General features: G+C 42.6%; 1 protein-coding gene across 1 annotated transcript in view; it reads left to right on the plus strand.

Moving 5' to 3' along the window:
* Window positions 1-6,272: 6,272 nt before the first annotated feature.
* Window positions 6,273-12,377, plus strand: part of TPH2 (tryptophan hydroxylase 2) — a 49,199-nt gene continuing 43,094 nt past the window's right edge. Inside the window, exons 1-4 of the mRNA XM_015855789.2 lie at window positions 6,273-6,420; window positions 9,536-9,688; window positions 11,239-11,422; window positions 11,526-11,626. Of these exons, the coding sequence (XP_015711275.1) occupies window positions 6,322-6,420; window positions 9,536-9,688; window positions 11,239-11,422; window positions 11,526-11,626 (537 nt within the window). The 5' untranslated portion in view covers window positions 6,273-6,321. The remainder of the gene's footprint in view (window positions 6,421-9,535; window positions 9,689-11,238; window positions 11,423-11,525; window positions 11,627-12,377) is intronic.

The raw sequence follows: 12,377 nt of genomic DNA on the forward strand, positions 1-12,377 counted from the left end.
GCTCAGGAAATTACTTGAAGCATCAGGCCTTTGTTCCTTGTGGAGCACTGTGCCTCTTGGCAGTTAATCTAAGGTGGCACAGAACGCATAGAGGCGTTAGAATTTATGTCATTGATACCATGGCTCACATACACTGAGTTTCAGTATTTTTGGTGCACGGAATTCACTTTGAAGTGTATTTGTTAAAGATTGTTGTGAAAAATAGTTAAAATGGAACTAGGGAAGGGAAGGCTGAAACTGAGATGTCAATTAACTACGCACGCATCTTAGTTATTGAGGGTATGCAGTCATAACATGCAATGTATTAAAATCCTGAAGAAAATCATAATGGAATATTTAAGTGCTTAGGGAAAGAATGTTTCATCATAGAACAATTGGGTTGGAAGGGGCCTCAAGGATCATGTTGCTCCCTGGTTTGCATAACTGGGCAACTTTATTGGTGTCAAAAGTAATTTATTGTGGGTTTTTTGCTTCTGTTTGACAGCAAGAAGTTATCTTATAACATAAAGGAGCATTTGCTGAAGTTTCACAGGAGTTTGGACTAATGTGAGCACTTTCAGATTTGATATTGGGAGGTCTGAAATTGTTATAGAAGGATGATGTATTTAGTTGCCCATTGTTATCATTCACACGTCAGCTATACTGCACTTGTTCGTGCAGGAGGAATTCTCTGAGCTGCTCTATGGACGGTGTGCCTAAGGCAGGCATCACAACCCTTAGTTCTGCTCATGCACTTACGCACCTGAACCTGATGCACGTACTGCACGTGAGCATCAATGAGACGCACGCCTAACCCAGCAGACAGAGTTCACATGCATGTGCAATTACATTTGATTTGAAACTGCTTTCAGATGCTTTGTTCTAGTGGTGTTAGAAAACAAAATGAATTGTGGTTCGTGTTTAGTAGAACCTGATAATGTCTGCTATTCAATTAAGTGTTACAATGTTATGTCATAATGCATTGCAGGCCTCCTATAGATCCAGCTTTACTTTCATTTTTCATTTAAGTGGGGGTTTTAACCACAAGCATTTTGCAGAGATGTGTGCTATACTTTCATGTTAAACAGCTGTAACTTTGCACAAATTGAATTTCCTGAGGCATTCTAAAGAAACTAAATAAATAAATGAAGTGTAGGATGTCACTTCTTACCTCATCCCAAATAAATGTCAGAACTGAGTCAGTATATATCTCACACTGCATGTAATTCAAATGAATTAAGTCTTCTAGATGGGTTATGTTTTGAATTGGATTACAGTGTAAGTAAGTGTTGATTATATAGGATTCATGCAGCCTACTGTAATGCTCATTCTTATGCCTTTCAGATATATTCCTCCTTCCTAACGAACTGTAGGGCCCCACTGTGTAGAAGCAAACTGTTTGCCCAGGTCAGGAGACCGCTGGCCTCACTGTTCCTTTGTACGTGTGGCTGACCCCAGCAGAGCGCCCATCCAGCCGCTCTCTCAAGATGGGCATGGAGGAAGGTGGGAATACTCATGGATGGAGATGATGGCAGTTTAATAGGGAAAGCAAAAGGAGCTCCTGCAAGCCAAGCATTAAGAGGATTTCATTAGCTACATCCATAGGCAGTCAAATGTCCAGCTGCTGCATGGGAAGCAGGGCTTCAGCACATCTGGACAGATGACACCATGACTGCACGTGTCCCTGCTTCCTTCTTTCCTTGAGCTTCTCTGGCTGAGCACAGCGTTAGATAGCAAGGGATGTCCCTTAGGTTGGATTGAGCCAGCTCCTGGCTGTGCATGCTCTTAACCTTGTGCCTGCCCCTTGGCTAAGAGGAGACAAAGCCTCAGTGCTGCGCACACCCCGCTCAGCCGGAGCCAGAACAGCAGTGTTATCAGCAGTGCACAGCTGCAACTCTATGACTACTGCTAGAGAAAGTGGCAGTCCCGATTCCTTCTTCTCTCCTTTGTACTGCTGGATTGCTTGTGCTGGCAGGATCCATTTGTGCAGGTGTGCAGTGGATCACGTAGAGGACCTGATACATTTCAGAGCTAAATACCTCTTGTCTCCAGATCAATCATACCGCACATTTTTTTACTGTGTGCATATACCTGAGTACGTGCATACATATATTTATTGAAATCACAGATTTGCAATATTGGAAAGCGCTTCTAAAAGCTCATGAACAATATGCTAGTGAGTATCTCCTGTTGGAAGGCGTATCTTACATCTGTGAGCTGCTTGTCTAATCTCTTCAAGTTAAGGGTGGTAACTACATGGTCTGCTGCACAGTATAGGAGTGGGGACAGGTACTTCAGGTACTTGTGCCAGTCCTGTTCCTCACACCCTGCCATTTAACAGCAAAGCTGCCCTGTTGTCTAATCTATTCGTTTCATCTGGACTTTTCCTTATCTGTCTTGTGAGAATGTTATGAGACTATGCCGAATGCTTCACTACCGCCAAGATTGATGACGTGAATTGTTTTGCCTCGATCCACAGGACTGTCATAGGAGGAAATGAGATTAGCTTGACTCAGTCTGTTCTCGGCAAATCCATCTTGACTGTTTAATCATCTGTTATCTTTTAGGTGCTTACAAATAATTTTGCTGCTACTGTTTTTCTGAAAGAAAAAAGAGACTGATTTCTACGTCTCCAGCCCTTCCTCCCCCACGGATCTTTTGGAACATTTATGTCATTTTGGTCTTTTCTGTGTCTTGTGCCACCTCTCCATCCTCTAAGTTCTCAAAACAGTTATTGATGGCAGAGATGTAACGAGCTTCCTCTGTTAGTGTGCTATCTGTGCCGAGCCATTCATTATCATCACTTACCCAACCATTCTCCAATGTTGTTTTATCCTGCAAGAAGCAGAGCTTATTTCTCTGCCCTTGCTACTAAATATGATAGACCACCGGTCACAGTGGATCCTTTTAGCAAAGAATAATTAAAAAGACAAAAACCAACATACATTAAATGCTTAGGCCATTTTAGATTCTTTTCTGTCCTCATTTTCTTGTGTTCAGTTGATATTTCTTTTCTGACTGCTACTGTATTTATAGAAAACATCAAAGTCTTTTGAGGTCCTGCGATAATTACCATGATTTTTGTACCACAGCTTTTATCTTACACATTAACGTGTTAAGCTGTTTATAGTTAGAAGCTCAGCCCTCATTTTCATCTCCTGTATCTGACCTTTTAGAATAGGCAGCAATGAAACTAATGATTGACGATACTAGTAGCACCATAGTAGCAGTAGTACTAAAAATCTCATAGAAGACTGCACTTCCTCTTCAGTGAAAGAGTTTCCCAGTAGAACTTCTACATGTTTCCTTTAGTGAGTGCTGTAGGTTAGTCTGAGTGGGAAGCTAAGCCCCTCTGGAATGGGGAAGAGGGAAAAGTAAGAAAACTTATGGGTTGAGATAAAGTTTATTAGGTAAAGCAATAGGTGTGTGCAAAAATAAAGCAAACAAGGAATTCCTTCACTGCTTTGCATTGGCAGGCTCAGCTGTTTCCAGGAGAAGGGCCACAAAGATGATCAGAGGGCTGGAGTACCTCCTTTACAACGACAGGCTGAGAGAGCTGGGGCTCTTCATCCTGGAGAAGAGAAGACTCCAGGGGGACCATACAATGGCCTTCCAGTTCCTGAAGGGGTCTGCAGGAAATCCGGGAAGGGACTTTTTGAAGGGCATATAATGATAGGACAAGGTGAAAAGGCTTTAAACTGGAAGAGGGTAGATTCAGACTAGATACTGGGAAGAAATTCTTTACTGAGAGGGTGGTGAGACACTGAACAGGTTGCCCAGAGAGGTGGATGCCCCCTCCCTGGAAGCATTCAAGGAAAGGCTGGATGGGGCTGTGAGGAACCTGGTCTAGAGGGAGATGTCCCTGCCTATAGCAGGGGGTTGGAATCAAGTGATCTTAAAGGTCCCTTCCAACCCAAACCATTCTATGGTTCTACTGTGCACTGTGAATTTTATCCTCTCGCTAAAATCAAATGGGAGGATTTAACATTGCCAGTGTATGTCATCAAACTATTGCAAAGTATTTTACAAGCAGGTTTAAGAAAAGCTATGCTGAAATGGACAGTCAGTATCTCTAAGAAGAAAATGACTGAAACTTGAAAACAGCCCACAGATCTACTTCAATTTTAAAGCTAATTTTCCACTTGAATTCTGTATTTCTTACAAAGTATCCATCTTAGGAGTTCAGTCAACCGTGACTCTGTTCTCCCATAGCAGGAAGGAAAATGTGTGTAAACTAGAGATCTTAGAGTTACTTGACTTCCTATTATAGGGAATAAGGAGCCTTTTAGAAATGAAACCAAGCTTATCCCTCTGTGCTAGAAAGGTACCTTTATTTCTTACTATAAGCATTAAGTGCATCTTCTGAAGTAGGACTGCCATGTGGCACTCTGAAATAGGTTAAAGAAAAGGTATGTTAGAATAGCTACTTCAGTGAACCTCCAAAGTAAAGCGAGACTGTCATGTGGCACTCTGACATTTGTTGTATAGTAGATATTTTTGAATAGCTACTTCAATGAACTTCAAATATATATATATGTATATGTATATATATATATTCTCTGTCTCCATATATATTGTTTTGACCACCAATTTTAAGTTTTTACTTGGTTTATGTATATGGAACTGTGAACTACAGAGAAATGGACTGATCTCTAAGCCAACCCAATATCTTAGCGCTATTCCCAGAGTCGTATATCAGCCCTGTTTAACTGTGACTTAGAACAAAGAAACGAACATTTTCAGTCTATAAACATGTGCCCTCCAATCTAGCATTTGTATGGAAAAGTCCACCTACAAAATGAGTCACAAAATAATACTTTCTTGTCAGTCTCCTTGTGGCAGTTTTGGGGAGTCAGTGTGGCTAAAACAGTAATTGGACCACGTGTCCTGTCCCTACCTGTTGCACAATTCATGCCAACACAACACACTGTTGTTTGCTTTGCATTCACAAGTCATCCTGAGGAGGTTACAAGAGACAGAAAATCTTTGCCAGGATCCAGCCACCAGACAGAGCTGCGATCATTAGCAAGGCTGAGGGCAGCAGGGTCATCTCAGATTCGTGTGATGTTGAGCTGCAGAACTCACATCTAGCAGCAGATAAAATTGCGCTCTGTCATGATGATGGAGAAAAACCTGCTCAGTAGAGCTTGTTGTCATCACTGGAACATTTGGAGCATGCTAAGCAATCTTGCTCCTGTACACTGTTCAATAGCAGGAATGATGTTTGGGTATCTCAGGCACAGCCAACAGGAATATCAAAATCCAAAGGCCTGAACTGTGTTCTTATGATTAAAAATAATGAGTAAACATGAAAGAGAGTATCTCTTGGTAACTTTGGGTATGAGACAGAACTAACACCAACCTTTCACATCCATCCTTTCTTCAACTGCAAAAAATAAAACAAACCTTTGTGGGTTCAGCTTCAGAGAATCTGATTTTGACTCTTTATTCTTGACCCACATGATCTTTGTATGCATATAGGAGTGAAGGCCCTGTGATGTCAGCTAGGGCTGCTGCAGGGAAGGCATCACTAGAGACTTCCAAGAGTAAGCAGTGACCATTTTACCTGCCTGGTGTTTCAGAATAGAAAAAAGTGAGCATGTAATTGAACAAACTTGAGACATAAGCAACTCAGAGACAGGTGAAGCTGCCCATTACAAAAACAGACCCGCAGGATCCATACAGGACTGTTTCACCTCCATAGATAATGAACTGCTTGATTGATATTGCGGTTATGATCAGAGCCTGGCCCTTATATAGCTGAGGTAGAAAACACAGCTGTTGCTGCCTCGGCTAAAAAGCTTTCTCCAATTAAGAATCCTTTTCTAGGGGAAGTACACTTTTCATGTCATCAATCACGCTTTAATACAGAAGGTTTGTTAAGTCTTTCATTATAAGACAAATCTCCTACCCCTTAATGCCTCCTCTCTGAACCTCCCTACATTTTTCACTGAAAAAACTTCATAAATAAATTAATAAATAAATAAATGAGGAAATATGAGTTTCTACATCAAAGAATCACTCACATCAAAGCCGACATGGAAATACCTCTGTGCAACTTTTCACTCCTTTTACTTATTTATCCTCGGGGCGCCTGCTGTCCCCGTGTCCACACATACTCCCCCGGCTCACCTGCATCCTGGCTGCCCAAATCCAGACACTTTGAGGTGCTTTGGGACTCAAGGCGGGTCACCACGGTGGGCACTGAGGTGTGAGGAGGGTGGCTGAGGCTAAACCCCAGCCGGGCAGCCCCCCCTCGGCTGCTTTCCGTCAGCCCCCGTATAAAAGGCGGCGCGGTGAGCGAGGAGCAGAGCGTGGCGCTGCCCCGCCCGGCCGGTCCCCATGCAGCCCGCTATGATGATGTTCTCCAGCAAGTACTGGGCAAGGAGGGGCTTCTCGCTGGACTCGGCCCTACCGGAGGAGCGCCCCGGCGGCCTCACTGTAAGTGGCGGGGCTGGGAGAGGAGTGGGGATCCGGAGGTAGGGGCAGAGAGCTGCCGCCCCGTGGGGTTAACTCTGCGGCTGCTGTGAGTCCAACGGGTGCTGCTTCCCAGCGCTGCCGCGAGGGTGTCCTCAAACAACAGCCAAAGTTTCGCCTGAAAGGTAAAGGCAGGCAGCGGGGATAACAGCGCTGTCAGAACACGGGAGCACAGTACAGGTGTTTCCGAGCGCTAAGGCTGTGTTAGAGAGGTTATAGACCTCGCAGTGTGATGCTTCAAACCAGTCTGAGGGCAGCGAGCGGCGGTCGGAAAGGGGCTCGTGGGGGGCAGCCCACACCGTGTTGTGGGTTTCGGCGTGTCCAAGCGGCTTCGTGTTGCCTTACGCTGTTAGTAACGGGTGCTGGTGGGCTCATCCGTTCCTAACGGGGCGAATATTCCGGGTTTTTAAACTTGGAGCCCATCAAGTTGTGTGTCAAATCTGCAGCGTGTGGAGGCTTTGATGATTTGAGTAGAACCCTCGGGATGTGCTTGTTTGTACCAGTTATCTTACAGGAAAGTGTGTAATGTCCTTGTTTGTGTGTGCTTTATTTCTGTCAGGGATGTTTAACTAAATGGGATCCGTCAGTGTTACAGTCTCTGAGTTCCTTTTGTGGTGTTATCCTGTAGTTCACTCCTTTGTCCCTGAGTACTCGCACTTGCTCCAGATAACTCGTTTTCGTGAGGATGGTTGATCTGCTCGCCGTTAAAACACTTCATAATTAAATAACATGCATGGCTGATAAGATTTGAGCTCTTGCAGTATCGCAGCCTCTTCAATTGGGCTCGTAATGATGAGCTAATGTGGTTTTCTTACACGCGAGAGAGGCTTTCAGTCATCACTTCAGATAATGCTCGTTATGAAGTAGTGCTGAACCTTGGGCAGTCCTGGGGGGTGCCAGGTGCCCTTGTTTCCCTGAAGAATCAGCGGTACTGACGTGCAGAGGATGATTGTGGTCCTCTGTGTGTAGCTTCCTAGAAACAGCATACAGTGAAGAAGCAGGGATGCTATATAAACAGCATCTGTGCACTTCATATAGATGAAAACTTGTCGGCCAAATCCCATTATTGAAGTTAAAGCCAAAGTGACCTTCTACTAGACTGTCTGTCCCTAAGCAAACCCCTCGGTGAGAAGATTCATATAAGCTCAATTACTAAAAAACAATGTGCTTGATTGTCTTCATGTGCCACTCCACAAGCTGAATTACTTTTTCCAAATGGTTTAAGTATGATCTGATAAATGATGAGAAAAGATCAATGAAGACCTTTGAGTGTGTGCTGAAACTAGCTTGGGTAATTGAACCTGTGCTGTTTTAAGCTGTGACTTTTGGTAAGAAGATGCATTTCAACTAGACATTCTTTTAATTCAGTGCATTCTTGTGCTTTTAATGTAAGTATTCTGAGGCATTTACACATGTATATCCAGTGGGATCTGAACATCCAGTGCTCTCACGCAGCAGAGGGATGTATTTCAAAGTGGATTGGCATCAGATAGAAAAGCAAACCAATTTGACACGAGCCATGTGGCTATGCTGAGATGGATGTGATGCAAATACCTCATCTCTGTCAGTAATATCTACCTTTAAGAAAACTATCTTAGCTAATCCAGTTTGGAAAAGGACTCAGACTAAACTTTACTAATTCCTTTATCCTGGGACAGAGAGCTCCTTATGAAACATGGTGTTGTTTTGGAAGCCCATTGCCTTAGATAAAGCCACAAACATCATGCAGGTGGGATAACCCACTATGGCACCTGTACCTGTTAGGGAAGAAAGCAGGAATAGAGACTTAACTTGGCTTTAACCAAGTGCTGAGACCTGTTCAAAACCCAGTCTTGGGTTATTTTCTGCAGTTTACCAAAGAACTGTTAGTACCTGTGGAATTGTTGCATATGTCTCTCAATTTCTGTGTTCAACATTACACAGCAACATTAACTGTACTACAATAGGTAACAAACCTTATGTTTTAAATCTAATGAGCATGGCTGATCAATAAACCCCAGCAATGGAAGATGGCTCTGTAGTGATGTGCAGGGGATGTGCCTGTGGAGCTCAGGGAATAAGGCTGAATGTGACTGAGCACAGATGCTGCAAAAAGCACATCTTAGCTTGGCTCAAGGTACCAGGGAGCGGCCTTTACTATTGATGCCATCAGTTACATATATCAACTGTTGATATAAATGTTGCTCCCAGAGTTCCTTAGAGCATGAATGTCTCCTTAAGTTAGCCTGACCAGCATGGTGGAAGTGAATACATGGCTCAGCCCAGTATGGGTGTGAAAACTACATCACTAACAGGATAACTGCAAGGAGATCAGTGGCCTGAATCCATGTATTCCTTGGTGTTGACAGCAAATTTGCTGATGTTGCACTTGATCCCGCTATGTCCTTGATGAAGGTGTTGGTCCCAGTACTGACCCCTGAGGGAAACCACTTGTCACTGATCTGTGTCCTCACATGGAGCCATTGGCCACCACTCAATGTGATCGTGCAACTAGTAATAAACAGACCAATAATTAAAATAACATTGATGTTGTGATTGGACTGTTTACTGAGACTGCAGTTTTTTTGCTAAGTATAACTTGCATTTGTAGTCTGTTTTCAGTGTGTTAAGTATCGCTCAGCTAACTCAGAATTCCTGTGTAACATCACACACCCTCAATTAAGTACAATTCATACTAAGCATTACATGCCCCACGTGTGGAACATCTAAAAGTAGCTGGTCAGTATTGGACTCTTGACAGTAGAAAATACCAGTAAAAATCATCTCAGACTGACTTACAGATAGAGAATAGCATCACTGCAGTTTGTGTTCTTGTGGTAATTCAGACCATCATCTCCATTTGTTTTCTATATAACTCTTGATAACATTTCACTAAAAAAAAAAATCAATGTATTTCTATCCTATGTATGTATGTATATCTGTGATTCTGATTTCAGGTAAATAAATTAATGTTTAAATTAAGTCTGGATGGGTTCAGTTCAGCTATTTTCTAACAAAAATTTCTCTTAATGTAATATGTTTTACCTTTGGGAAATATCCTTTTGCAACTGAATCAATGCTGTTCTTTATCCATTTGTAGATAAACAGATCAAACTCTGGGAAAAATGAGGAGAAAAAAGGCAATAAGGGAAATGGGAAAGGTGAGTCAGTTTCTGAAGGTGGAAAGACAGCTGTGGTGTTTTCCTTGAAGAATGAAGTTGGTGGACTGGTGAAAGCTCTCCGGCTCTTCCAGGTAAAGCTTATGTAACGTTGTGCTGATTAGATGAGGAAGGATATTGAGGTCAGGCTCTTTGTTGGTATAAATTAAAGCACCATGGAGTGCAGTTATTTCTAGTGAACCTGCAGAGTTTAACTTCAGGCTTTATGGGTCATTCAGCAAAGCATTTAAGAGAGAATTTTCCAGAACTGAGTTTAACTGTGATGTTGATATTCACACTATTCACTTTAGATTTCCAAAGTGTGATTCTCAGCACCGTAAATTAGGTTTGAAGTTCTCTGTACAGACCATGATGAAAGGAAGCAGTTTCAGAGAGTTCAGAGTCTGAGAGCAGCTCGAAGTCAGATGGCAATGACAGCCTTGTTGCAAGACAATGTTTGGTTGTAAATTTAAGTGCACCTTTAAGTGCTTACAGTGTCAGAGCTTTCTGTCTAACTAGAACTTAAATTGTGAAGGACTGGTTTCCATATAGATCCCCATTCAATTGGTGGTTTTCAGTCAGATTGCTGGTACTCTCTGTAATCTGCTTACCTTATTAACACATTGAAGAGGACTTGAAGGCATCTCTGAGGACAATTCAGGCAAAGCACCAAGATGAAAGCCTTAGGCTGCTCAGTCTGCACAGTGAAGAAAATGCTAAGAGGTGATTTAGAATCTACTTCTTCATGCTTAACAATCAGAGGGGTATAACTGTGGGAGCACAGGGTGTTACCAATCCTAAATTACAGGAGCTGGCTCTGGGAGCAGGTTCCCAAGGCTGATGCAGATACCTGGTCTGCCCAGATATTGAAAGCGGAGTGAGCTGAACCTCTGGGAGGGAGATTACCTGAAACCAAGTTGTAGAACAGCAGAAGGCTAAGTGAGCTGATAGGAACTGCAGGAAGAGATGTGTTTTCAATACATCTTCTCTCCGAAGTATTAACTGCAGCTCTGGCTTAAATCCTTCAGTGGGTTCAGGCCTGAAATCCTGAATATACATGTCAGATCTGCCTTCTTGAGAACAACTTGCTTGCAGTTCATTCGGCCTTCTAAAATGTGTTTGGAAGATGCTGCAGAGAAATCAACTGCATTCACATAGTTGCCGAGCAGTTTGAGCATGGGATGGGTATGATTATGTTGTTTTTTAAATCTAGGTTAAGTCAAAGCAACTTTCTCTACTTCAGAAGAGAATGTCTGAAACCAGTATCCCTCTGTCAGTTGAAAAGGAGTTCTGTGACCTGGGTTATTCAGGAAGAGATCATTAAAATGATCCTGCTTGGCTTTTGTAATCTGCTGGTCTACAAATAGATTCAAAGCCATCAGCAAATGGGGTCTTTTCCTTCCGTGAATTTGTGCATGAATGTGTTAGCTAAGGAGATGCACTGTGTACATACTTCATAGACTGTGCCAGTGCAATTGTTACCTACTGTGTGGATTCACATGTGGAAAATCAGGAGCTGCTGCTTGTCTGTACCAGAGGGATCCTTCATTTAAAACTTGGAAAAGCTTTCTTGAGGAGTACGCCATCAATACTGCAATCCTAACTGATATGTCTGTATTTAATCCATTGTTTGTTCTTTCTGCAGGAGAAACATGTGAGTATGGTTCATATTGAATCACGAAAATCGAAGAGAAGGAACTCAGAGGTAGAAATTTTTGTGGACTGTGACTGTAGTAAGAAGGAATTTAATGAACTAATCCAGTTGCTAAAGTTTCAAACTAATATCGTGTCTCTGAATCCACCAGAAAACATCTGGACTGATGAAGAAGGCAAGGCTACTTCTGTATCATTGGTTTACAGACTCACAAATGTTTTGCACAGTTATAGCCATTATGTTATATTCAGTATATTTAACTCTTCTGTCTTCTGCAGATCTTGACTGTGTCCCTTGGTTTCCTCGGAAGATATCTGAATTAGACAAATGTTCACAAAGAGTTTTGATGTATGGATCTGAGCTGGATGCAGATCACCCTGTAAGTGTAACATACAATTATACTGCATATAATTTGTTCGTGTTGTTTGCCAGTTAAATAAAAATCCTGTTGACAGCTGGTTTTGAGTGCTTTTCTGAGCATGGCTAGTATTTAGTTATGTTCAGTGTTTTCAGTGAATTAATTATCCTTTTCTGTAGCTGGACATGAAAGAAGGAAGTCCTCCATAAAGCTTTCTCTTGAGCAACTTTGTCCTCTTTTATTTATTTATTTTTGCTGTTTTCATTTATTTATTTTTTATATAGCTGGTTGTTAAAAGTTTCACAGAATCACAGAATTGTAGGGGTTGGAAGGGATCTTTAGAAATCATTGAGTCCAACCCCCCTGCCAAAGCAGGCTCCCTACACCACGTCACACAGGTAGGCATCCAGGCGGGTCTTGAATATCTCCAGAGAAGGAGACTCCACCACCTCCCTGGGCAGCCTGTTCCAGTGCTCCGTCACCCTCACTGTAAAGAAGTTCTTCCGCACATTCGTGCGGAACTTCCTATGCTGTAGTTTCATCCCATTACCCCTAGTCCTATCCCCACGAACTACTGAAAAGAGACCAGACTCACCACTATGGCCCCCACACCTCAGGCATTTATAAACCTGGATCAAATCCCCTCTCAGTCTTCTTTTCTCAAGGCTAAACAGACCCAGTTTGCTTAGTCTCTCCTCACAGGGGAGATGCTCCAGGCCCTTCACCATCTTAGTGGCCCTCTGCTGGACTCTTTCCAAGAGATCCCTGTCTT

This window comes from Coturnix japonica, chromosome 1, assembly GCF_001577835.2.
Source record: "Coturnix japonica isolate 7356 chromosome 1, Coturnix japonica 2.1, whole genome shotgun sequence".
NCBI classification, from domain to species: Eukaryota; Metazoa; Chordata; class Aves; order Galliformes; family Phasianidae; genus Coturnix; species Coturnix japonica.